Source organism: Ursus arctos, unplaced genomic scaffold (genome assembly GCF_023065955.2).
Source record: "Ursus arctos isolate Adak ecotype North America unplaced genomic scaffold, UrsArc2.0 scaffold_22, whole genome shotgun sequence".
In the NCBI taxonomy this organism is placed as follows: Eukaryota; Metazoa; Chordata; class Mammalia; order Carnivora; family Ursidae; genus Ursus; species Ursus arctos.
Genome location: NW_026622897.1, coordinates 43,166,156 through 43,193,322, shown reverse-complemented (window position 1 = coordinate 43,193,322; position 27,167 = coordinate 43,166,156). Strand labels below are relative to the sequence as shown.

Here is a 27,167-nt window from a genome sequence, read left to right as displayed (position 1 = left end):
AAGGGATAAGGTGACATGAGTTAAAAGGCTCTCAGAAACACTGGTGTAGAAGATATGGTTCTTTTTTTTTTTTTTTAACTTGTTTTAAATGATAATATAGTATTACATTTTGTTGATAAGTTATGGTTTGATTACTTAGTCCTTGTTGGACGTTTCAGCTTTTTTTTTCCATAAGTCTCTGGACATCCTGTAAATTTCCAGTTGTTTTATTGTTAGTATGTGGAAGTACAACTGGTTTTTTTAAAAAGACTTTATTTTTTTTTTTTTAGAGCAGTTTTAGTTTTACAACAAAATTGAGAGGCAGGTACACTGATTTCCCATATATCTCTGTCCCCACACAGACGTAGTCTCCCCCATTTCAGAATCATTCACCAGAATGTTTTTTTTGTGTGTGTTTTGTTTTGTTTTATTTTGTTTTGTTTTACCAAGGATGAACTTACACAGACACATCATAATCACTCAAGGTCCAATTTACTTTAGGGTTCACTCTTGGTGTTGTACGTTCTGTGGGTTTGGATAAATGTTTAATGACCTATATCTCTGACACAGAGTATTTCACTGCCTTAAAAATCTGCTTATTCATCTCCCCCATCTCACACTCCCCCTAACCCTGGGCAGCCACTGAAGTTTTACTCGCTCTCTGTTTTTGCCTTTTCCTCAGTGTCATGTAGTGGGCATCATACAGTATGTAGCCTTTTCAGTTTGGCTTCTTTCACTTGATAGCTCATTTCTTTGTAGTGCTGAATGATATTCCATTGTCTGGATATACCACAGTTTATCCATTTACCTACTGAGGGACATCTTGGTTGCTTTCAATTTATGAATAAAGCTTATGAATAAAGCTGCTTTAAACATCCATCATTGTGTGCACTGAAGTTTCCATCTCTTTTGCGTAAGTACCAAGGAGCGTGATTGCTAGATCTTAGGTAAGAGTATGTTTAGTTTTGTAAGAAACTGCTAAACTCTCTTCCAAAGTGACTCTATATGTTTACATTCCCACCGACAAGGAATGAGTTTCTGTTGCTCCTCATACTCAACAGTGTTTCACATTGTCACACAACTGATTTTTGTATATTGACTTTGTATCCTGAAGGATGAAGGAAAGGGTAACGTATATTGACTATCTTACTAAACTCCCTTATTCTGGTGCTGCTCAGGATTTTCTGTATAGATGATGCTTTTGAAAAAGACCTTTAACTTTTTTTCTTCCAATTTTGATGCCTTTTATTTCATTTTATTGCCTTACTGCATTGCCCAGGCCTTCAAACACCATGTTGAATACAGGTAGTAAAGAGTGCAGTGAGACAAGAAAAAGAAATAAAAGACATAACAATTGTTCTCTCTTCCTCTGTTTTATGAGTGCATAAGATTGGTGAATTGGCCCTTTCATCTATACAAAAATGCCCTTTATCAAATGGTAATGCTACTCTGTTGAAGTCTATTTTGTCTAAAATTTGTATAATTCTTCTGGCTTTCTCATGGTTAGTGTTCACATGCTGTATTTTTTTCTCCATTTTTACTTTTTGACATAAATCTGTGTGCCCTTTGTAAAGAGTATATAGTTAGGTGCTGCTTTTTAAAAAGTTGTTCTTACATTCTCTGCCTTTAAAATGAGATGCTTAGTCCATTAATATTTAACATTATAGATATGCTAGGTTTAAATTTTTACCTTGCTCTTTGGGGGTTTTTTGGCCGCCTTTTGGTTTTTTTTAAAAAATCCATATTCTGTTGGTTTTTTGCAAAGGTGTAGTAGTTTCTTTTCTTCCTCTTTTTTTTTTTTTTTTTAAAGATTTTATTTATTTAATGGTGGTGGGAGAGAGCATGAGCGAGGGAGAAGCAGACTTCCCACTGAGCAAGGAGCCTGATGTGGGGCTTCATCCCAGGACTCCGAGATCATGACCTGAGCCAAAGGCAGACACTTAACTGACTGAGCCACCCAGGAGCCCCTAGGTGTATTAGTTTCTTAGTGTTTCCTCTAGAGATTATGATACGGATTGTTAACTTTTCACAGTGTACCATAAACTAATATTAACAAAATAAACATCTATAATTTGACAGCTATGAAACTGGATCTTGCCATTTTGTAGGGTTTCATCTCCAGTTTTCTTTGCTATATTGGTCTAATTAATGAAAGTCTGAATGTAATGATAAAAACCATATGGCAAAAATCACATTTTGGTAATTTTTTAAAAAAAGGTTTTATTTACCTGTTGCGGGTGGGGAGGAAGGGGCAAAGGGAGAGAATATCCAAGAAGACACCCTCTGAGCAGGGCCCCATCCCTCCACCCATGAGATCTGAGCCCAAGTCAGATGCTTAAACTGACTGAGCCACTCAGGTGCCCCTTGGTGATTTATTTTGAATTAAAGATATTTATCTCCCATTTTTATCATCTTCATACCACAGTTCAACATTGCAACTTTTTTTTTTTTTAAGATTTATTTATTTGTCAGAGAGAGCATGAACAGGGGGAGCAGCAGGCAGAGGGACAGTGCTCCCCACTGAGCAAGGAGCCTGATGCAGGACTCAATCCCAGGACCGTGGGATCATGACCTGAGCTGAAGGCAGCCACGCAGGCATGCCCAACATTGCAGCTCTTAATAGAATGTGACTCAGAGCTGGATAATTAGAAGCCAAAAGGTCTATTGTAAATACTCTGTATATTTTCCCCAGAGTTCAGAATTTTCACATTTTTCAGAGTTGAATAGCAGAGGCAAACAGGATTATTTACTCACCTTTTCACAACCAGATTAAGTCAAAGCAAAGTATTTCATGATCAAGTCCAGGTTGCACTGGGAATTTTTTCTTTTTTTGTTTTCCTTCCAAATTAAAAAAAAAAATTAGTTAACATATAGTGTAATATTGGAAATTTTTTCAGTAGACTGCATCTTTAATTTTCTCAATGAAGTCTTATGGGGAGATAGGCTGTTTTTATTTTTATGTTTTTGATGTGTGTCCATTTCATTGGAAATCCCATTTTCCACATATACTAAAGTATTTCTTTCTAGTTCTGTATTAATACCATCAGATCTCACAGTGCTTTTTGAATTTTTTTCTTAAATTGTCTTATTTGAATTCTGAAAGGGTTATCTAGCCTTAGTAGGATCATTAAACTGTAAGATGACTAAGAAAACTCAGCATTCATATAGTATGTGCTTGTGTCCATTTATAATAACTTAAACATCTGTTAAAATCTGTAACAAGTGTGAATAATGAGATTCACATTATTGTTAACTTTATGTAATGTAATGTTAACTTTAAGAAGTTTTGGTTCACAATATATAAGGAACAGGAGTACGTATCTTTTAAATAAAGGCTTAAAGTTTTGATTCTGAATTTGGAAGGTGGAAGCAGTTTTTCTTACCAAAAATATGGAGCCGAAAGAATTTATATTATGCACATTTATGTATACTTATATACATATGTCTGTCAAAGGTAAATATTTGTGGAATTCGTGTACTATTTGAAGAGTTTAAGCCACATCCACATACTCTCATACACACAGAGTTCAACTTAAAACCTTCCTTTTCTCTGTAGGTTAACTATTTGTAAAGTGTTTCACGAGACAATGAGGAAATGGTTCAATGCCTCAGTCAGGGAGAATTCCAGTGACATCTGCAGTGGAGAATTATTTGGAGAATGGGAAACAGAAGAGGCCAAGATTGGAAGAGCAGGTGGGGGAGTAGGACATTAGGTCAGATGTAATAAAAATTTATGTGGAACTTGACAAGTATTTTTTATTGTGTCTGTAGCACTTTAACATGTGATTGTACTTAGTAGAAGAATAAGAAATAGTTCTTCAAATCACCTGTGGTATAAAGAAGAGGGATCATATCTTTATATAACTAAAATAGAGTATTAAATGTAGTAGAGCTTTGTAGAATACTCTTGTTATGAGAAAAGGTAATATTTTAATGTTTCAGGCCTTCAGAGTAATTTGGGCACCTTATGGTAGGGTTTTACCTCTCTCTCCCTTCCCTTCCCTTCCCTTCCCCTTCCCCTTCCCTTTCTCTTCCCTTCCTTTCCTTCTTCTTTTCCCTTCCCTCTTCCCTTCCCACTTCCCTTCTCTCTTCTCTCTTCTCCTCTCTTCTCCTCCCGTCTCCTCTCTTCTCCTCTCTTCTCCTCTTCTCCCTGGCCCTAGTGTGAGGTAGTGCTAGTTCTAAAAGTATCCCCATTCGGATATTTAAAAATTCTCTTTGCATTAGGGATTTAAAGCAACTTTATTTTGAAATAATTTTATTTACTTATTTGTTTATTTAGAAATAATTTTAAAATTAGAGAAAAATGACAAGAATAATACAAAGAATTCTTACATTCTCCCACATTCATCAATTTTGCTATCTTTTATTTATCATTCTCTAAGATCTATATATGTGCGTGTGTGTATATATATTTTTTTCCTGAAACTTTGAGAATAACTTGTAGACATTATGCTTCTTGACTCCTAAATACATCAGAATATGTTTCCTAGAACAAAGATAGTATCTTATATGATCATCGTATAATTATCAAATTCAGCAAACTTAGTATTGATACAATACTCTTGTCTAATATACAGTATACATTAAAGTTTTGCCAATTTTCTTAATAATGCCATTAGTAACAGGCATTATTCCCTCCATCTAGGATTGTTAGGATCGTGCATTACATTTAATCGTCTTTAGTCTTTAATCTGGCACAGTTGCTCAGCCTTTCTTTGTATATTATGACAGTGATGTTAAAAATAACCATGTAAAAAGACTTAGCACCCAAGAGGAATTTTTAAGAAATGTTAAAATTAGAATTTATTATAAATAATCTTTTGAATTTCTTCTTTATAATTCTGCTCTTTTCTTTTTGGGCTTGCTGCCATATTTTAATGTCATCACTTTGGCTTTCTCTGCACATGACATATACAGTCTCCTCTAATTTCATTTAACTCAGTTGCTAGGAAGAAACTTTTAAATTCTAGTTTTTGTTTTAAAATTGGGTTGAGCTTGTCAAGGGGATTAGGAAGGACAACAAGAGTTCAAGATGCTGCTCAGTCTATTCACATGAAACAGCTAGTGAGCCAGAATGGGAGGGAACCTTTTACTTCCTGACATTTCTTGGCTTGCTTTCTTGAGTGGCTTATTGTGAAGCAAGTAATGCATAAGATCAGTGAGGAGTTCATATGATGGAATTTGAGGATAATGAACTAGAATGAGCATCAGCTTTAGAGCTTGATAGACCTATTTTGAATCCCAGTTACTAGCTGTGTAGTCTTGACCAAGTTATTTCACCTTCGAGGGGATTTCAGGTAAAATGGATTTAATAATACCTATAGTGCAAGTGTTTTTGCAAGCGTTAGAGATAACAAATGCAAAATGTATAGTAGTGCCTGGTATATAGTTGGTACTCAAGGAATAGTTAGTATGTTTTTATAAAATCATAGACAGATCTAGGAAAGATCTTAGGAAGAAAATGAAGCCTGTTCAGAAAGGTTAAGTAACTGTTACTGTTCCCATTAGAATGTAAGCTCCTTGAGAGTGGGGGCTGTTTGTATCTTTTACTGTATGGTTTGTGTAGAATGTATAGAGCACAGTACTGGATCTTAGATACTTGGTAAATATTGCTTGTTTAAATACATTTTAGACATTCAAATTCAAGACATATTGTAATGTCAGATACATTATCATCTTTATCTGGTTTAAAATATTTATTTTTGATAAACCTTTGGTAGTTACATTGCTCTTGAACTATGCATGAGTGAAAAATGTAATTTCAGCCTTGTCAGGTTATCAATAGAAATGAAGTAAAGCAGTTTTAGAAATATATATTTGATTTCTAATTCAATACCAAGAAGGCTTTTGTGCAGGCATAATTAAGCTGTTTTATGTAGCTTTTTAGCATATGTCGTGTTCAAATGCCACTTTATAGTGAATTACTTATTTTTGTCATAAGTGTTTTCTTTAGTTATCTCTGTTGCCATGCACACATCTTCGCCAGTGGACTCACTTTTAGTTTTTTAGTTTCTTTTTAGGGTGTTTATAACTCTTAGAAGATTGATATTTCATGAGTTTCATTCTTTTGTGGAAGTCTTCTAAAGAATAGAGAAAACATTTGCTTGTATATTTTTAAAAGTCATTCTATCTTGCAATTACCATATGGGTCTACTGGACCATCTTACAAATCTAAGATGCATTTGATGATACTAGTAATCTTATTTTTCCTATATTGTGAAACATTTTGCTATTTCATCCAAGGAATTATTTCATCATTACTCATCATTTGCTCTCAATCATGCAAAAAAAAAAGTTTGAAATAATAAGAAAATGAAAGAATGGTGGAATTACTTAGAGTAGAGGTTGGCAAACTTCTTTTAAAAAAATATTTGAGAGAAGGGGCACCTGGGTGGCACAGTCGTTAAGCGTCTGCCTTCGGCTCAGGGCGTGATCCCAGCATTCTGGGATCGAGCCCCACATCAGGCGCCTCCGCTGGGAGCCTGCTTCTTCCTCTCCCACTCCCCCTGCTTGTGTTCCCTCTCTCGCTGGCTGTCTCTCTCTGTCAAATAAATAAATAAAATCTTAAAAAAAAAAATATTTGAGAGAGAGCGAGCACGAGAGAACGAGCATGAGCGAGGGCAGGGAGGAGAGGGTCAAAGAGAGAGGGAGAAGCAGACTCCCCACTAAGCAGGGAGCCTGATATGGGGCTCGATCCTAGGACTCTGGGGTCATGACCTGAGCTGAGAGCAGACACTTAACCAACTAAGCCACCTAGGTCCCCCGGCACACGTTTTTGTAAAGGGTAAGATAGTATATGTTAAGCTTTGTGGGCCACATTTGGTCTCTGTAGCATATTCTTCTTTAAACAACCCTTTAAAAATGTAAAAAACTATTCTTAGCTCACAGGTCATATGAAAATAGGTTGTGGGCCAAATTTGGCCTGTGCACCTTAGTTACCATTGCATTATCCTAGAGTCTTCATATTGCATTGCTTAAAAGATTATGTCATCTTTCAGGAAGGGTAAAAGGAGACTGGAGACACCATCTTTATGCTGTATTTTTTCATGTTTTTGCTTTAAAATTGGATACAGCTTGTAAGTGGACACTGCTGAAAATGGGTATGTGTAAACAGGCAATTAGAAGGCGATAGGTGTAGAAATAAAACAGATTCATTGGATTGGTTATTCTGCATAATTTTATAAATCTAAAAATGACAGTGCTTTGCAAATTATGGATCAAAGAAGATGCCTGTCCAAATTATGAGACATTAAAAGTTTTTAAAATTTTAAAGCTTGAAATATTGAATTTTGATAATGCAGTTGCTAGAAAAAGAACCAGAAGTAGTGTAAGTTAGAAGCTATTAGAAGATGTGTTAAAAATCAAGAGTCAGATTTATAAGATGGATATATTCCATATTTATTCATGACAGTGAACAGTGGTATTCAGAGAATGTGGCTTATTTTGGCTATTTATAACTTAAAAACCTGGGAAATGTGCAATGAATATTTGCATTTGTTGAACTTCAGTACTTACTAAAAATTCTAATAAAGTTGTTTTTCACTCTTTCTTCTTGTGAAATTTTTTTGTAAAATGACTTAAAATGTATATATTTTTAAAGAGTCCATTAGACCCAGACAGTAAATGATGATGGCTGCTTTTCCTTGTGTACCAGCAGTAAAAGACTAGTTTGTAGGATTTCTTCCTTTGAGGTTTGCCTTGTGTTAGGTTCTTGGCTTGCATTAAGGAGGGACACTTTGAGGAACACCTTTGAAAGATTTTCTGCTGCTGTTACTATTAGAATGTTATCGAGGAATTTATCTAATTTTTTTCTTCAAGACCAGGTCAGATGTTTTACTTTCTCTGTTTTTGTTTAATTTTTTGACACTAAGACTCAGTGTAATTGATCATGTTTCTCTTTTTACTTTTGCTGTCAGGAATTCAGATCCAAAATTAAACACTAAGTTTCTATATTATGTTCCAGTGTTTCTTTCCTGTATTTTATGGTTTACAAATAAGAAACTTTGTACTTGAAGGTTATCAACTACTGTGTCGAGCCCATTTTGAGAATAAGAGTAACCGAAAGAATGATGTAATTGCACAGTGGATCCCTTTGAAATATAAAGATTGTCGAAGACTTTTGAGTCTTTTTTTTTTCTCTTAAGTTGTCTTAGTCCCAGAGAACTTTAAAATGAAGTCAGAATTTCCGTAGTCCCATCTTTTACAATGGGCCTTAGCCACTTTTACTTAGTAATTCGCTAGGAGCTTCCATTTGATAAAGAGGAGGTTAGAGATGACAAGGCTTTCTGCTTGGGCAGATCCCTCCCTGAGTAGTTAAAACTAAGGCAATAAAAGATTGTATTAAACCTTTTTCCTTGATTGAGGTCATTGGAGCCTCTTATACAGACAAATTAGGTTTAAAACAAAGTTTTGGTGAAGTAAGGAACTTCACAAGTCCATCTCTCCATAAAAGCAACAACAGCAACAAAAACTGACAACAACATCAGAATCTTTTTCAGGACTCTGGAAACTAACCAAAACTTTGTAGTAACCAGGGGAACATTTAATTAAAACCACTGAATCTTGGTGAGAACCGTGAGCTTTGTGACATTTTAACTTACCCTGGATCCATCTCCTGTTCCTCAGTTCAGTGGTAGCCTTGGAAATAATAGCTCATGTTGTTGGTACTGGTACCAGAGGGAGCAGAATGGACCTCATTCACAACAAATTATAATTACAATTGACCCTTGAACAATATGGGGTTGGGGCACCAATCTCCTGTGCAGTTGAAAGTCTGCATATAACTTTTGATGCCCCCAAAACATAACTGCTAATAGTCTGCTGTTGACTAGAAGCCTTACTGATAACATAAAAGTTATGTATGTAACATACATGCATTTTATATGTTAAATGTGTTACATATACTTTATGTAAAAGTTAGAGACAAAATAAGCTTGAGAAAAAAATGTTATTAAGAAAACCATAAGGAGATACATTTACAATATTGTACTATAAAAAGAATCTGTGTGTAAGTGGACTCAGTTCAAGCCTGTGTTGCTCAAGGGTCGACTGTAATTTGTTTTGGTTTCTCTGGTGGTTCCCTTGAAGATTAATTGAAAAGACTTTCCTTTATCTCAGTAAAGTAACAACCTGGGAGTGTTTGTCAGAAATACTTCCCTGCTAATGTACTTGTCACTGCTGTCTGATGCACTGACAGCGATTGGGGCAAAAACAGACTGACTGCAAAGCTTGGGAGGGAAGGCTGGGAATAAGATACTTTGTATTTTTTTTTTAAAGAGTATTTATGTATTTGAGAGGGAGAGAAAGAGAGTACACGAGCAGGGGGGAGGGGCAGAGGGAGAAGCTGACTCCCCTCTGAGCAGGGAGCCCAATGTGGGACTAGATCCCAGGACCCTGAGATCATGACCTGAGCCAAAGGCAGATGCTTAACTGACTGAGCCTCCCAGGCACCCTGGAATAAGATACTTTGGGGAATAAGGCTTTGAGTTCTTGGACCTGCAAATTTTTGGAAGCCTTAAAGACAATATACAGTCAGGGCTGTGCACATGCTCAGGAAAGAACTAAGAAGGTTCTAAGTTCTCACTCTGGCTGATGTTGGGGCTCTGCATAAGCAGGAAGTAAAGGCTAAGGCAGAGTTGTAAACTACCTGGCTAGTGTTAAAGGAATGTCCCAAGCACAGAACCCATCTGCAAAGACTGGGAGAATTTTTGGGTTCCAGGCTTCTAAGGGACTATCTTTTCAATCACTAGCTGACCACTAAGCTAATAGAAACATCACTGGTTACACATGACAAAAATACAGACTTCAAAGTATTGGTTCAGAAAAGTTATTAAGGAAACAACAAATATTAACAATAAACCTGAGGAGGGAGAAACATCTGATTTCTAGATTTGCTGCATTATAATATTCAGCATCCAGTTTTCAACAAAAAGGAAGCATGCAAAGGAATAAGAATGTAAGGCCCAGAACAGAAACTGTCTCTTGGAAACATATAAGATTGGATTTACTGAGAGTTAAAGGAAGCCAGGAGAATTATATGCCATCAAATAGAAAATATTAATAGAGAAATTATAAAAAGGAACTAAACATAAATGATAGAGCTGAAAAGTACAGCAGCAAATGGAGTTCACTAGAGGGTATCAGTAGATTTGAGAAGGCTTAGGAAAGTATCCGTGAACTTGAAGGGAGGTCAATTGAAATACCTAGTTTGAAAGGCTGAAAAAAGAAGAAAAATGAACAGTCTCTGAGATACCATCATGTATACCAACATATGCACAATAGGAGTCCCAGAAGGAGGAGAGAGATGGGGTGGAAAGAATATCTGAAGAAATAATGCCCTAAAACTTTGAATTTGATGAAAACGTTACACACTTAAGTTCAGTAAATTCCACGTAGAATAAGCTCCATACCAAGACATACCATAATCAAACTGCCAAAGAGAAAATGCAAGAGAAGCAACTCATCAAATAACTATTCTTAGTAAGATTAACAGCTGGTTTCCATTAACAGTGGAGTCCAAAGGCACTGAAAGAAAACTGCCAAGAATTCTCTATTGAAAGTATCCAACAGAAATGAAGGAGAGGGGTGCCTGGGTGGCTCAGTCGTTTAAATGTCCAGTTCTTGATTTCGGCTCAGGTCATGATCTCAGGGTGGTGAAATCCAGCCCTGCATTGAGCTCCATGCTTGGAGTCTGCTTGAGATTATGTCTCTCCCTCTGCCCCTCCCCCCACATGCACATGCTCTCTCTGTCACTCTCAAATAAAATCTTTAAAGAAAAGAAATGAAGGAGATAATGAAGACATTCTCATATGAATTGTGAGAGTTATTACTCAAAGACTTAGCCTACAAGAGATACTAAAGAGAGCCCTTCAGGCTGAAAAGAGAGGGCATGAGACAGTAATTTGAATTGCCATGAAGGAAAAAGGAACACAGGTAAAGGTAACTAGGTAATCATAAAAATCAGTATTGTACATTTTGTTTGTAACTCTTCTCCCCGTCCCCCCATTTGATATAAAAGACACCTTCATAAAATGGAAACTGTAAGATGCCTGGGTGGCTCAGTCAGGTAAACATCTGCCTTCTGCTCAAATCATGATCCGACGGTCCTGGGATCAAGCCCCACATTGGCATCCCTGCTTGCTCAGTGGGGAATCTGTTTCTCCTTCTGCTTCTCTCCCCACTCCTGCTCTCTCTCTCGCTCACTCTGCTCTTTCTCTCTCTCAAAACCTTAAAAAAATGGAAAGTGTAAAGCTATGTTCATGAGCATGCTATGTATAAAGAAATAATTTATGACAATGCATAGGGAGAGAAATTACATAGCAAAGTTTTTGTGTACTACTGGTATTAAGTTGGTGTAAATCCAAACTAGGTTGTTATAATTAAGATGTTTATGCTAATCCCTACTGCAACCATTAAGGAGATAATAAAAAATACATAGTAAAAGAAACGTAAGAGAATTAAAATGGTATACTAGCAAGTATCTGTTTAACACAAAATTAAATTTTCCAATTAAAAGGCAGAGATTTGCAGAATGGATTAAAAAAACGTGATTCAACTATTGAGACACAGAGTGGTTGAAAAAAGATACATGAAAACAGTAACTAAAAGAGAGCTTGAGTGGATGGACTAAAATCAGACTAAATAGATGTATGACAAATTATTATGAGAGATAAGACATTATATAATGATGATAGATAAAGATCTATCAGAAAGGTAATAACAGTTATAAACTTGTTTGCACCTACCAACAGAACCTCAGAATACATGAAGCAAAACTTGGCAGAATTGAAGGGAGAAAATAGTTCAACAATAATAGTTGGAAACTTCAATACCCTACTTTCAGTAATGGATAGAATGACTGGACGGAAGGTTATCAAGGAAGTAGAAGACCAAACACTGTAAGCCGTCTAGACCTACCAGACTTACACAGAACACTGTACCCAACAACAGCAGAACACGTTCTTCTCAACTGCACATGGGGCATTTTCTTGGATAGAGCATATATTAGGCTACTGTAAAACAAGTCTCAATAAATTTAAAGACAAATTATACGAAGTATGTTCTCTGACCACAATGATAGAAATAACAAATCTGGAAAATTCACAGATATATGGAAGTTTAATAAAACAATGTAAAAATATTAAAACTATTTTAAACTAGCCCTATTTAGTGAGAGGTGTGTGTGTATATTTTTAAATCACTGAAGAATACATTGTAAGTTTTTTATTCATATTCTTGAAAATTTAAGGAGAGTTTGGGTATTTGTAAGGAGTGTTCTAGTTATTAGGAATATGTGTTGCTCCAGATTTTTGTTCTTCAGTATTTGATTAAATATATTATAGTCTATGAAAATAGCAGATAACCAAAAATCTGTTGTATGATTTTTTTCCTTCAGACTAACTTTTCTGATTGTCTTATGTGGATTAAAGAAATTGGCCCCTATTTTCCACATAGAAGTTAAATGGCATTTACAGGCTCAGGTATATACTTAATGACACCTTGATTTTTAAAGGGGAGAAGTTACTAAGTATTTTCTATGATAAGGTTCTGTATTGCCTGTTTGATAACATAACATCAAGTGTTACATGGGGTGATCCATGACATTTAGTAGAATATGCCATGTCATTTATCAGTAATAATGGTAATTTAAGATCTTTCTTTAGTGGAATAATGAGAAAATGCTAAAACTAATTTAAAAAAATCTTTAAAAAATACCCTTCCTTTGGAGTTAGCATCGAGAATTTTTAAATGTAATTAATGCTTATTCATTTATTTTTCTCATTCTATTACTTTCCGTTTCTACCCACAGTAATTTTAATAAGTTTTTGAGAAGTAACAGCTGTTTTTCTGGTGGGGAAAATTTTAGTTTTCTTATTCTTTGTTAATGTGATAAAAACTAGCCTTCCACATTTCTTCGAAAAGAGACAGATGTTCATATAACAACTTTTTAGTGCATGTGGATCAGAGGTTTTTCAGTATTTACAAAGGAATTTGTATGGCTACAAGTTAAATTTGAAATTTGTGGTACGTGTTAATTTTTTTCAGGAGAAGGAAGCCAACACCCTTTTGGAGCCATGAATATTGTCCGAACTCCATCTGTTGCTCAGATTGGAATTTCAGTGGAATTATTGGACAGTTTGGCTCAGCAGACTCCAGTAGGCAACGCTGCTGTATCCTCAGTTGACTCATTCACTCAGGTATGCAGTACACACATTATTTTCTAAAAAAAATCTTAAAACCAAATTCTATATATTTTTTAAAGGTTTTATTTACTTGAGAGAGAGAGAGTGCGTGCGCACGTCCACATGCTCGCACGAGTGGGGGAGGGGCAGAGGCAGAGGGAGAAGCAGGCTCCCTGCTAAGCAGGGAGCCTGATGTGGGACTCTATCCCAGGACCCTGGGATCATGACCTGAGCTGAAGATAAACGCCTTACTGACTGAGCCACCCAGGTGCCCTCCAAATCTATACTTTAAAAATTAGCCTGGTGGTAAAAAACATGTAAAAATGAAGGTAAACATGTATGGTGTAAGTTATTGGCTTCCATGGATAATTTAAGCTTGCCTGTTTTCTTCTATAGGTATTTTAAAATTTGTAAATGTTTTGATGAGACTTGTTTTTATAGTGATGAAATAGCTCAACGTAATTTAAAAATGGGATTAAATATTAGCTTTTTCTTTTTCCCCTCCCACAGTTAGTATGCTAGGCTGTGGGTATGTAGTTGTGAACCTGATAAGCAAGATCCTTGTCTTCATGGAGCTTAAAGTGACATAATTCCATGATGGTTGACTTTTAACCTCTGTATGACAAAGGCCTGAACAGGAGAGTGATGTAGGCAGAGGTGTAGCTAACGCAAAGGCCCTGAGGTAGAAATCTGTTGTTTGAAGAATAATATGAAGGTCTTTGTGACTGGAGTGAGTAAGCAAGGGTGAGAGATGGGAGATGAGATGGGAGATAACTGGGGAGGGGGCTGCGGGATAAAATCATATGGTACCTCATTGGCTTTTATAAGGACTTCGATTACTTTTTTTAAAAGATTTTATTTATTTATTAGAGAGAGCACGTGCACACGAGAGCACAAGCAGGAGGAGGGGCAAAGGGAGAGAGACAAGCAGACTCCCCACTGAGCAGGGAGCCCAAAGTGGAGCTCGATCCCAGGACCCTGGGATCATGACCTGATCTGAAGGCAGACACCTGACTGACTGAGCCACCCAGGTCCCCCTGTAAGGACTTTTACTCAAATTCTGTTTGGAAGAGAAGAAATCAGAGAGTTTTGAGCAGAAGAGTAGTAGGACCTAACATATTTTAAAAGGATCACTTTTGCATGTTTGGACAGACACTGTAGTGGGAAGGAAGAAGATCAATTAGGAGGCTCTTGTGAACATCTACATGACAATGATAGTGACTTGAACCAGGGAAGTTTGGGGAGGTGGAAGTGAAGGTGATTGAAAATACTGGCATACCTCGTTTTATTGCACATTGCTGGTATTGTGTTTTTTACATACCGAATTCGTGGCAACCCTGCATGGAGCAGATCTGTTGGCGCCATTTTTCCAGCAGCATCTGCCCACTTGGTGTCTCTGTGTCACATTTTGGTAATTCGTGGAACATTTCAGACTTTTTCATTATTGTATTTGTTACGGTGATCTGTGATCAGTGATCTTTAATGTTACTATTGTAATTGTTTTGGGGCACCACAAACTGCGCCCATAATAAGATGAAGAACTTAATTGATGTGTGTTTTCTGACTCCTCCACCTACCAACTATTCCCGTGTCTTTCTCCCTCTCCTTGGGCCTCCCTATTTCCTGAGACACAATAATATTGAAATTAGGCCAATTAATAATCCTACAATGGCCTCTAAGGGTTCAAGTGAAAGGAGGAGTCAATCCATGAGGCAAACTTCATTGTTGTCTTATTTTAAGAAATTGCCACAGCCACCCCAACCTTCAGAAACTACCACCCTGATCAGTCAGCAGCCATCAACATCAAGACCCTCCACCAGCAAAAAGATTACGACTCGCTGAAAGCTCAGATGATGTTTAGCATTTTTTAGCAATAAAGTATTTTTTAATGAAGGTATGTACATTTTTTTAAAGACATAATGCTATTTACACACCTAATAGGCTACGGTATAGTGTAAACAAAATTTTTATGTGTGTTAGGAAACCAAAAAATTCATTTGACTCACTTTATTGTAGTGGTCTGGAACTGAGCTGCAATATGTCTGAGGTATGCCTGTAGTTGATTTCTGGAGATAATGTGAAGATGGAGCCAATAGTGTTTCGTGATGTGGATCGCATGAAAGGTCTGAGATTAAAGAGAGACATCAATTATAGCCCAAGGATGTTGGCTTGAGGAACTTGAACACAGAGATGCTATGAAAAGAGCAAGTATGGGCTGGGAGTGGAATCAGGAGTTGGATTTCAAGTTGTACTATGTTTGGGATACCTGCTAGACATCCAGCTGGAGATGACAAGTGTAGAGTTCGAGAGGTCTGGTTTATGGATAAAAATGTGGGAGTCATCAGTGTAAAGATAGTATCTAAGTTTTGAAGGGTGTATGATTACTACAGAAGTAACTAAATGAAAAAGTTGGCCAGTGACTGAGCTCGGGGCCATTTCAAATTTGAGAACCTTAAGAGATAAAGATAAAGAAAAAGAGCAGCCTGAAGTAGGAGACCCAAAAAGTGGTGTTTTGGAAACCAAGCAAAGACTGGTTTTTAAGAAGGAAGAAGCCTCAGTAGTATCACACTGCTGCTGAGTCAAGATGAAGGCTAAGAAGTATCCACTGGATTCAGCAAGATGGAAGTCATTATAAAGTTAGATAAGAGTTCAGAGAGTAGAAGTGGCGTTTGGAGTGAGTTGGAGAGGAGGAAATGGAAACAGGGAATATAGATGACTCTTGAATATAGTTACAGAGGATAGCAGATAAATGGTTTGGTTGCTTAAGGGGGGGGCAGTGGGGACAAGGAATTTTTTTTGTTTTTACTATTTTTAATGGGAGATATTACATCATGTTTGATGAAAATGAAGCATTAAAGAAAAACCGATGATGCAGGAGAGTGGGGAGAGTTGCTGAGCTCCTTGAATAGGAAATGGGAGCATGTTAGATTGGATAACAGACAGTATTCACAGTAATGGCTATATGGATACAGATGCAGGGGGTTGATAAATGTGATGAGAAGTTGTGCATGTTCTCTCTTGATACCTTCTCTTTGCTCAAACAGGAATCAAGGTCATCGGCTAAGATTGAGGGGAAAGGAGAATTGGAAATTTAAAGAAAGTGGATTATTAAATAAGTCCTCTAGGAGGGGAGGAGGGTGAATGGACTAGGGAACCCCTTATGAGTTTGCTGGGCAGCGTACTCTTGAGGGTTGTGGCCATGAATTTAAAGTCAGACTTGTCACATGATCTCTTGAGAACAGGCTGAATTAAGAATGACAGAGTCTGGGTCTTACTGTTTTTTGTTTTTGTTTTCCAGTAATTAAAAAAATAAACTGCTGTGCTGAAAATAGCAAGTTGTAAAGCAGCATTTAATAGTATCCCATATAGACTGTATTAGAAAAATGTCTGAAACATACATACCAAAGTGATATTATCCCTGGAAAGGGGCAAGGGGACTTTTTACTCTATATATTTATAAATTGTTTGAGCTTTTAAAATAAAGCATATGTATTTTTTATTAAACATCTTATTATGAAATATTTACATATATAGGAAATACATTCCACCGATATTTACTGCATGCCTGCTGTGTGCCAGTTTTCTAAGCACAAATAAAAATAGGTAGACAAAATAATAGCTATCCTTATAGAGCTCTCTTTCTAGTGCAATATATATGAAGACTTCTGAGTGTCTTCTACCTACATTTAACTGATATTTGCCATATTTGCTACTAATTAAAAAAAAATGTATTTCTGGTACAGCTTGCTGGCCTCACTGTATCTCTCCTTCCAGTTCTTCCCCAGATAGCTACTCTTCTAACTTCATATATCTTTGCCATCCTATGTTAGTACTCTAAAAGAAACATTTATATATATCCACAAAACATGTATAGCATTATTTGTTTAAACATGTTTCTAATATATACTCTTAGTATATCCTTATTTCATTTAGTTTTTATTAATAGTACATGTACATAGCTTAAAGCATCAGATGGTTTTACATGCAGAACAGTTGTCCTGCTATACTTCTTATATTCTGCTCTTATTCTGCTCCTCAAAAGCAGTCACTTTCAACCTCTCCCTCATTTTTTTTCTTTACCTGTTTCTTCCTGTGTTTACTTCCATGTGTCAGAAAAAAACTTGCTTCATCTGTTCTTAACCAATTTATTTGTTATAGGTGTTTTCCATTGACTTACCAATACCTAATGTGAATTAGCTCTCTCACTCCTCTGTTCCCCGGCATACAGAGTTGTCTTTTCTCCCCACCTTTTTTTTTTTTAAGATTTTATTTTTATTTCTTTAAAAGATTTATTTATTTATTTTAGAGAGAGGAAGAGAGAGAGAGAGAGCACGCATGTGCTATGGGGAGGGTCAGAGGGAGAGCTAAGAGAGTCTCAAGCAGGCCGAGTGCAGAGCCTGATATGGAGCTCAATGCCATGACCCCAAGATCACGACCTGAGCTGAAACCAAGCGTCAGACACCTAACAGCGCCACCCAGGTGCCCTAAAAATATTTTAAGTAATCTCTACATCTGTCGTGAGGCTTAAACTCACAACCTGGAGTTGCATGTTCTACTGACTGAGCCAGCCAGGCGCCCCCACACCTTTTTATTATAGATTTTCACGAAATTAATGTTCAGAATTTTCAGTATTATGATCAGGTAAATATTTTTCAGAACTGAGCCAGGTGTAGTACTATGATTACATTTCCTTTCTTGTATGACTTTGTTTTTCTTGGTTAATAAGTGCTTCATTTTTTCCTTTGCATGGATTTCTATTTCCAGGTCTAATTTATGCCCAAACTCTGCCAAGTATAAATTCCTATTCAGTATGTTTTTAAAAAGCAATTTTAAATTTGTTTTGGAAACATCCCTCTTGAAACTCTTTTTTGTTCTTCTGTGGACTGATTATTCTCTGCGTCTGTTGCATAACTGTAGTCAAGGTATTCTTTTCTTTAACTATTGTTGTAGAAATTCCTTTTATTTCTCTTCTCTGTTGCAGTCCTTTTTTTGGTTTCCTCTATTTTCCATTCTTGTTGACTTACTCCTTTGTATGTTTTTAAAATGATTATAAATGGTATACTATACAAAATTTCTACAATTTGGTGTTCACTCAGCATTATTTTTAAGACTTATCTGTGTTGATACATGGAATAAATCTAGTCTATTTTAATTGTTGTATAGTACATCATTGTATGAATGAGACAGTTTTTTCATTTCCATATTGATAGATATTCTCACTAATATTTGTTTTAAGACCTTAAATTTTTGCCAAACTGATAGGTAAAATTTGAATATCACTGTTGTTTTGGTCTGTATTCCTAGGTGACTGGTGATGTTGAGCATTTTTTCTCATTTTAACCTCATTTGTATTTTTAATTGGAATTGACCATTTATGTATTTTGCCCAATTTTCTATTGTATTGTTTGGCATTTTTTAATTTTAGCTTTCTGGGAAGAGGCCTTTATGTGTTCTGGGTAATAATCCTTTGTTCTAGATATTGTAATTCTCCTAGCATGTTGCTTGTCTTTTAATATTGTTTTTGGTATCTTTTGCATGCAGACATTATATTTTTGTGTTGACAGTCTTATCAGTTGTTTCTTTAATTTTTATTTTTGTTGCATTGGAGAAGTCCTTCCTATCTTATCCTAATGTGTGAAGGTGTTATGTTTCATAGTTATTAAAGCTTTAATTGAAAGCTAGTCTTTTTTTTTTTTACTCAGAGTTAATAGCATATTTGTTATATGTCATGTTTATCATATATATCATATAACATGTCACATATGTTTAGACTTGTTTCTGGTCTCTCTCTTCTATTCCAGTTAGTTTATTTGCCAGTAAAAGTCTTAATATCTGCTAGGCCAGGTCCCTCTTCTTACTCATCAAAATAAGCTTACATATTCTCCATAATAATTTTAGTATCAGCTTATTGAGTTTCATGAAAAACCTTATTGGATTTTGTTGGAAATAACATTAGATTTATAGGTTTAATTTGGGGAGAATTGCTTCCATTACATTATGTCTTCCTATCTATGAACATGTTGTATCTTTTCACTGAATGTGGTATATAGGTCCTTTAGATTGTTTTCTTTCCTGTCTCAAGACAGTCTTGAAATATTTTCCTACGTATTTACAGACTTTGTTTCTATTCTGAATTGGATCTTTTAAAAGATTTTTATTTATTTGTCAAGGAGAGTGAGCGAGCATGCGCAAGCAGGGGGAGCGGCAGGCAGAGGGAGAAGCAGGCTCCCAGGGAGGGGTCATGACCTGAGCCGAAGGCAGACACATAACCGACTGAGCCACCTAGGCGCCCCTCTGAATTGAATCTTTTAAATACAAGTTACATTTTATTTATTTTTTATTTTTTTATTTTTTTAATGATTTTTTATTATGTTAGTCACCATACAGTACATCCCCAGTTTCCGATAAATACAAGTTACATTTTAAAATTGTGTTGTTAGTGTTAAGCATTGCTGTTGATTTTTGTTCCTCCTAATACTGATTTTTTTTAGTTAGTGATTTTACTGAACTCTGGATATTAGTCCAGGTAACTTAATGGTTGCCTCCTGGATTAAACTACCTTGATATTATTAAGCAAAAAGATAAAAGCTAATAAGGCATTTCCTCGCTTTATATTTAGGCTTTTATCTTTCTGGCAAGAAAAAGACTTCCTACTATTTTATATGAGAAAGCAGCTTGATTTGAGAAGGGTGGGATTTGAGGAGGGGGACATAGTAAATGTAGAGGTAGAGATAAAAGAAGATCTTTTGAAGGAAAAACATTTTTTCCCTTTTTTCCCCAAAATGAATATGTTAGGAAATTAAAATAGTTAAAAACCAAAGAAATTCTTTGAGCTATGAAGAAAGTGCTAAAGGCAGGTTGTTAAGATTTTGTGCCACGGTGTCATTTTATGACTTTCTTTAACTTACAGCATTAGACTGTTTTAGAACTCACAGTCCTTAAAACCAAGTATACTGCAGGAACATTTTTAATTAAAAATGTTAAGGTCTAAATGGAATATTCAGTATAATTCATTAATCTATTCATTATTAACTTTCCAGTTCACACAAAAGATGTTGGACAACTTCTACAATTTTGCTTCATCATTTGCTGTCTCTCAGGCCCAGATGACACCAAGTCCATCTGAAATGTTCATTCCAGCAAATGTGGTTCTGAAATGGTATGGGACATTTTGTATCTCTAATATTAAGGCCTTTAGTAACCATATATATTTTTTGCTGGTGAATGTCTTTCTTCTTTGACATTTAAACATATTCTTTCGTTGTGGACATCAGCATACATTAACAGTGGCATGCCATTAAAAAGTATACTGTGGAGTTCACATCAAGGAGTGTTCTTACTCTAAATATTCTGTTATATAAGTAGCCATTTTGAATTTATAAAGACAAGAAAATACAATTGCTTGTATTTAGGGACCACAATTAAGGCTGTAAATGTTTAATATTTTTATTTATAAGTAACCATATATGAGTCTTGAAATACAAAGCGATATTTTTTTGTAATTTTAGAAAGTCTTGGTCTAAAGTAGATATGCATAAAGCACCAGGATTATTTATACTGCACCCTGTACTTAAATAATTAATAAAATTTATTTCCCTAGCTTTCCCATGATTCTGTTTGTAGGTATTCTTTTCACTTTGAATATCCCAGTGGTGGGGGATACATGAGAATTCGTTGAGCAGTGGTAGCATGGCGTAGCATGGATAGCTCTGGGAGGTATTAGGTTTAAGCTTTGTTAAAATGTAGGTGCGTGACCTTGAGCAAATTCCTCTCGTCTATTCCTCTATGAAATGAGGGAGGAGGAGTGAGATTTGATTTTTTTTCTTAGGTCTAGCTGTCAGATTTGCAGAAGTTAAAAAATTAATAAAATTTATTACGATTTGTGCTTTCTGATACAAGCCAGTCATACCTAAATTACTATGCTTGCTGTCCTTTTATAAGAATAATTAAACTTCCAGAGTAACTTTTTAGCTTTTTTGGTTTTTTATCTTAGCTTTTTAGAAGTGACATCTAAAGTTGTTTGCTTTTTGATAAGTCATTTGGTAGATTATGAAAGATTTAATTTTCTTGTAAATATGTTTTTTCTTTTGTAGGTATGAAAACTTTCAAAGACGACTAGCACAGAACCCTCTCTTTTGGAAAACATAATTTGAATAAAATAATTTTTAATGGATTCTGAAATTTGTCATGTTTTGAAGAGAAATGCCTCCATTTAAAAGTACGAAGTCAAAAGGATCATGAAGCCTAAGTTTAAAAACTGCTTATTGACTGAAGCTTAATGAAAATCTTTATAAAAAATTAAAAACATGAAAAATGAAAATATGTTCCTTATTAAAGAGTTTTTCTCCCTTAAGCTTAAAATATTCAGAGGCAAAACACTTTGTTTTGGCTAGGATTCATTTTTTACTTAAAAATAAAGCATATTCACAACAATAGTGTGCCAAATGCCATTGCATTTATAATCTTTCATTTGTTTTTATAGTGGTTTGCTAGAGTAGTTAACTTAAAATCAACTATATCAAAATTTGGGGGACTTTTTGAAAAACATATCAAATATACATTTTTACATACGGAGCAATTATTTTCAGTTAGTATTTCTTAAGATTACAAGTTTTTCCATTAACACAGGTTGGCTGTCAGTTTTATATCTCCAAATTCATACATCATTATTTGTTTAACAAAATTGCCATGGTTAAAACTGGTGAGGTTTTATTTAATACTGGTAATGTTGTGAGGCATTTGTGTGTATAATATAGGGTGTAATACCTTTGCCTATGAAGTTGAAGCCATTGTATCTCATTCATAAGGGAGTCCTTGACTCATTTATACTAGTGACATCCATTGACCAAAAATCACCAAGTAATCAAAGCTAGGCTTATTAGCTTGCTGTACCAAGCGAGTACAAACACCAGAGGAACTGTGGGGTGTCTCCAAAGGAAGGGTACATATAGGAGTTTGGGGCCTCTGGTTAGTTTTGAAACATTTTGTCAAGGATTGGTGAAAATTTGAAAACTAGAGAGTTGCTGGTACACTTAGTGTCGTTAAAACACATGAGCCTATGCAGAATTATCATTCCATCAGTTTGTGGTTTTATCTTGAAGCATGTATCTGATTGAGCTAGCAATAAGAGTTTGAGCTTAGGCAATTTCTTGTGTTGTCAAAGTTTGGTAGACTTAGGTGTTTTGCAAGCTGTACATTTTTGCAAATTGTAGTTTCTCTTTCAATTCTCAGTTTTCTTCTGGTCTTTCTTCAGTCTGTGTTGAAGGACAGACCATTATCTTCTGGTGTTGTGATCAAGCCAGATTAGTATTACTCTTTACTGGGTTATAATTGTGTATCAGGTATCCAATGGTAGTTCTTGCTTTAGTCCCAGGACTTCATGTTAATAATGGTTGATCGTTGTTGAATTATGTGACTTGGCAGTGGCTACACAACAGCATTTAAGGCTCAGGACAGAAAGCATCTGCCAACTGTAATAAAATTGTCGGAAGCAAAATGAGTATTCTACCAGAATGCAAAGCCAGGAGCCTAGGTTACAAAACCCAAGCTACGAAAACATGTCCCATAGTCCAGGTGGGTCTATACTATAGAATTAGGTAGCTTCTTTCTTTAGCTTAGTCAAAGACTATGGTACCTGTCTAGTAGTTTTTATAGACTTTTATATATAATATAATAAATGCAAACTGCCCTTTGGCTTGCCAAGAGGAAATAGAAGACTATGTCATTCCCCATGACAGTTCTGGGTAGTGAACTTAAACTGGTTTGTTGGGCTTCCACAGCGTGAGTCAAAATTTGAACCACCTTTTCTAGTTGTATTCAAGAGAGTTAACACTTCTGAGAACTCTCTTGTGCAGCAATTCCTGGTTCATTTTGGAAGTCTCTGGTTATCCTTTCCAAGGACACATGCTACGCCAAATAGAAAAGGGCTTTAAATATCTGAAAGCTTCTTAACAATTACTCTGTACTCAAGATAGGTTTGGGTTTAGGAGGTAGGCAAAAGCCTGGTGTAGACCTAAGTAATCTCTGGTGAGTTACAGATAATGTTAGGAATATAAATGGTGTTTATCACAGCAGAAATGAGCCAATAATTGTTTCCTTGAGCTGAGCACATTGTCAGTGGAGTTTAGTTCCCGCATAGAAGTTTGGAAGATGTTTGGAGAAAATGACTAGTGCAGTGAGAATAGCTCTGGCATTTGTTCCCTTCCCTGTTGAATTTGGTTCTGCTGACAGTGCTGTTATGATTATAGCAGAAGCATTTTGTTGACTTGGAGTAAACTTTTCAGTTTTTACAAGAATGAAGGCTGGGGCTACCGATTTTTTTAAATTTTTATTTTTTTTAGATTTTATTTATTTATTTGATAGACAGCCAGCGAGAGAGGGAACACAAGCAGGGGGAATGGGAGAGGAAGAGGCAGGCTCCCAGCAGAGGAGCCTAATGCAGGGCTGGATCCCAGAACCAGAATCACGCCCTGAGCCAAAGGCATACGCTTAACGACTGAGCCAACCAGGCGCCCCTGGGGCTACTGATTAAGAGGAAAATTCAAGTATCAAAGAGACTTTTGGGAGGAAACTGGTCTCAAGAGTTTGAAGGAATAGGTATTACATCTGTTAAAATGGAATTTGACAGTTTCAAAGAGAAGCTGTGGTCTGAGAAAACGGAAAAGTTTTGCATTTCTTAATGTGGCCAAAACCCACAGAGGATTAGAATAAAATCCTTTAATGATATAGGTATGTAAGAACATTGAGAAAGCTTTAGGGTTATCTCTAGGAGGTGCCAAACTGTAATAAGAAAAAGAGGGGAAAAGAGCAAAGGTACCAGAAAATTAATCATGTTTTTTGCCTTGGGCTGAAACAGTTCATTTTCTGTTGTCATCTGCTTGACCTGAGGGTTTGATTAGCAGTCTTCCTTTAAAGATAATGGCTTCTGTAAGGAGGGCACTTGTTGTGAGCACTGGGTGTTATATGTAAGTGATGAATCACTAAATTCTGCTCCTGAAACCAATGTTACACTATATGTTAACTAACTAGAATTTAAATAAAAATTTGGAAGAAGAAACGTAATGGCTTCTGGAGAATCCCTGAGAATCACTGAAAAGTCTCCTGATGGAGTCGTTGTCCAGCTGTTTGGAGAAGATATTTGTCATTTAGTTGGGAAACATGAATCCAGGAGTCATTGTCTTGGACTTTCATTGCCATGCTAGTTACAGTATCTGATAAGCTTATTTTTCATTGAAGGCAATTTTCATTTCTCTGATGTCTTTTCCAGAAGACTATATTTGCTGAAGATTGAGGATGTTACGAACATTGATGTTTTTGTAGAATGGAGGAGAGTTGAATTCACTGTTGAGGTATAGCACAATTATAAGATCATTATAAATTATTATTACTATTATGAGACGACAAAGGTATTATGGACCATGTCAGTTTTCTAGGCCTGTCATTTATCCCATAAAGTTTATATTTTCTGGAGGCAGTTATTGTATCAGTCTTTATGTAAGCATGAGTATATTTCTTTTTACCTGAAATGTACATAGTCATTTGCTATGGTCTGAATGTGTGTGTTCCTACAAAATTTGTATGTTGAAATCCTAATGCCCAGTGTGATGGTATTAGGGCCTTTGGCAAGTGATTAGGTCATGCGATTAATGCCCTTATAAAAGAGACCCTGAAGAGCTCCTTTGCCCCATCCACTGTGTTAGGATACATGGAAAAGTTTGCAAGAGGGCCTTCATCTGACCACACTGGGCACCTTGATACTGGGCTTCCAGCCTCCAGAACTGTGAGAAACAAATTTTTGTTGATAATCTACCTAGTCTCTGGTATTTTGTTACAGCAGCTTGAATGGACTAAGACACACTGAAACATTTTTATTAACACATTTTACTTATGCATAATTTAATCTAGGAAGGCTGAACTCTTGGTTTTGTAAGCTTTTTTCTTTTGATTTTTAAAAACTCTCAAATAAACTTAATTTTTCCTACTATCATTTCTTCTATAAACTGAAAGAAACCCAAAGTGTTCAGGCAAAAAAGACAACAGTTTTACTATGCCTGAATTTGGGAAGGGCAAAATCATAAAGAGATGTCAGAGGAAACAAGATATGAACACGAGTCAAAAATATCCAAAGGCAAGAAATAATCTCAGCCAATATCTATATTCACTATACTAGGAAAAAATAATGACACCATTTACCATCTGTGCCCCATGGATCTTTTTAAAAAATGCTTCTAAGTTACTTGAACAAAAAGTAAAAGGATGGTAAACAACTTTATTAGAATTTTAAATAATGAGAAAGCAAACTATGTTTCATATTTTCATAGATTTGACAATATATGTACCTGATAAGGGCATTGCCTTCTGTAACTGTCAATTTCATGTATGAACCTGGAACATGTCCATCTTATAAATGTTGATTTTAGATTTCAAATACATCTCTGATAGGGTCTACCTTATCATTACTTTCTGGTTCTTATACTTGTATCAGCAAAATGCAAATACTTGAAGAATTAATTGAAAACTGACAGCAAATGATTTTGTTGAAAATAGAATGACTGTATTCTTAGCTCCATAGTTATAAGACATTTTCATTTTTAGATTTATAACTACGTGTTAGAATGATCAAATAATTTTTCATTCTGTGTCTTCTATTTCTTTCTGTAACTTCTGTGTACACATCTGCTTTCAGCATTTGCCTATTTTAAAAAAGAGCTTTACTGATATATAATTCACATACCATCAGATTCACTCTAAGTGTACAATTGAGTGTTTTATAGTATATTCACGTTTGTGCAAACACCATCAATCTAATTTTAGAACATTTTCATCTTCCCTAGAAGAAGTTCCATACCTATCAGTAGATTCATCCATGTTATAGTGTATCAGTACTTCTTTTCTTTTTATTGCTGATATTATTCTGTTGTATGAATATACACATTTAATCCATATGTCAGTTGATGGACATCCTCCCCCTATCCCCCCACCCCTGTTTTTTGGCTACTATGAACAGTGCTGCTATGAACATTCATCTACAAGGTTTTTTTCTTTTCTAAGATTTTATTTATTTGAGAGTGAGAGCACACAGAGGGCAGAGACAGAGGGAAAAGCAGGCTCCCCACTGAGCAGAGAGCACAACGTGCAGGACTCGATCCCAGGACCCTGAGATCAGGACCTGAGCTGAAGGCGGACGCTTAACTGACTGAGCCACCCAGGCGCTCTCATCTACAAGTTCTTATGTGGATTTATCCTTTCATTTCTCTTAGGTATAGAAGAGTGGGGTGAAAAAAAAAGAAGAGTGGAGTTATTGGATTATATGGTAACTCTGTTTAACTTTTTAAAGAGCTGCTGGACTGTTTTCCAGAGCAGTTGCACCATTTTACATTCCCATGAGCAATGTATGAGGGTTTTGATATCTCTACATCCTGTCAACACTAGTTATTGTCTCTTTTGATTGTGGCCATTCTAGTGGGTATGAAGTGGTATCTCATCTGGTTTTGATTTGCAATTTTCTAATGACTAATGGTGTTGAGTATTTTCCTGTGTTTATTGGCCATTTGTTTATGTTCTTTGAAAAAATATTCAAATTCTTTGCCCATTTTTTAATTGGGTTATTTGTTTTCTTATTGTTGAATTATATATTCTGGACACAAGTCCCTTATCAGATATATGATTTGCAAATATCACCCCCATTCTATGGATTGACTTCATTTTCTTGATGAGAATATAGTTGCAGCACAGAAGTTTTTAGTTTTAATATAGACAAATTTATCTTTTTTCTTTTGTCACTTATGCTTTTGGTGTCATATTGTAGAAACCATTGGCTTACCCACAGTTGTAAAGGTTTATTCCTATGTTTTCTTTTAAGAGTTGTATAGTTTTAGCTCTTCATTTAGATCGTTGATCCATTTTGAGTTAATATTTGTGAATGGTGTTGGATAGGGCCTCCAAGTTCACTCTTTTGCAGTTAGATATCCAGTAGTCCTAACACCACTTGTTGAAACATTGTCTACT

At 35.7% G+C, this 27,167-nt stretch overlaps 1 protein-coding gene across 2 annotated transcripts in view; it reads left to right on the top strand.

Moving 5' to 3' along the window:
* HIKESHI (heat shock protein nuclear import factor hikeshi) overlaps nt 1-24,216 on the top strand; it is a 46,587-nt gene extending 22,371 nt beyond the window's left edge. Inside the window, exons 3-5 of one of the 2 annotated variants that reach the window (XR_007189613.2) lie at nt 13,024-13,175; nt 14,901-15,054; nt 15,177-15,624. Coding sequence is in view for 1 of the 2 variants with exons in the window: in XM_026518273.4 (XP_026374058.1) it covers nt 13,024-13,175; nt 20,201-20,319; nt 21,254-21,308 (326 nt within the window). In the remaining variant the exon portion in view is untranslated. Of the gene's footprint in view, nt 1-13,023; nt 13,176-14,900; nt 15,055-15,176; nt 15,625-20,200; nt 20,320-21,253 lie in introns of those variants that run through there. The other variant, XM_026518273.4, reaches the window with a different exon arrangement.
* The last annotated feature ends 2,951 nt before the right edge of the window (nt 24,217-27,167 follow it).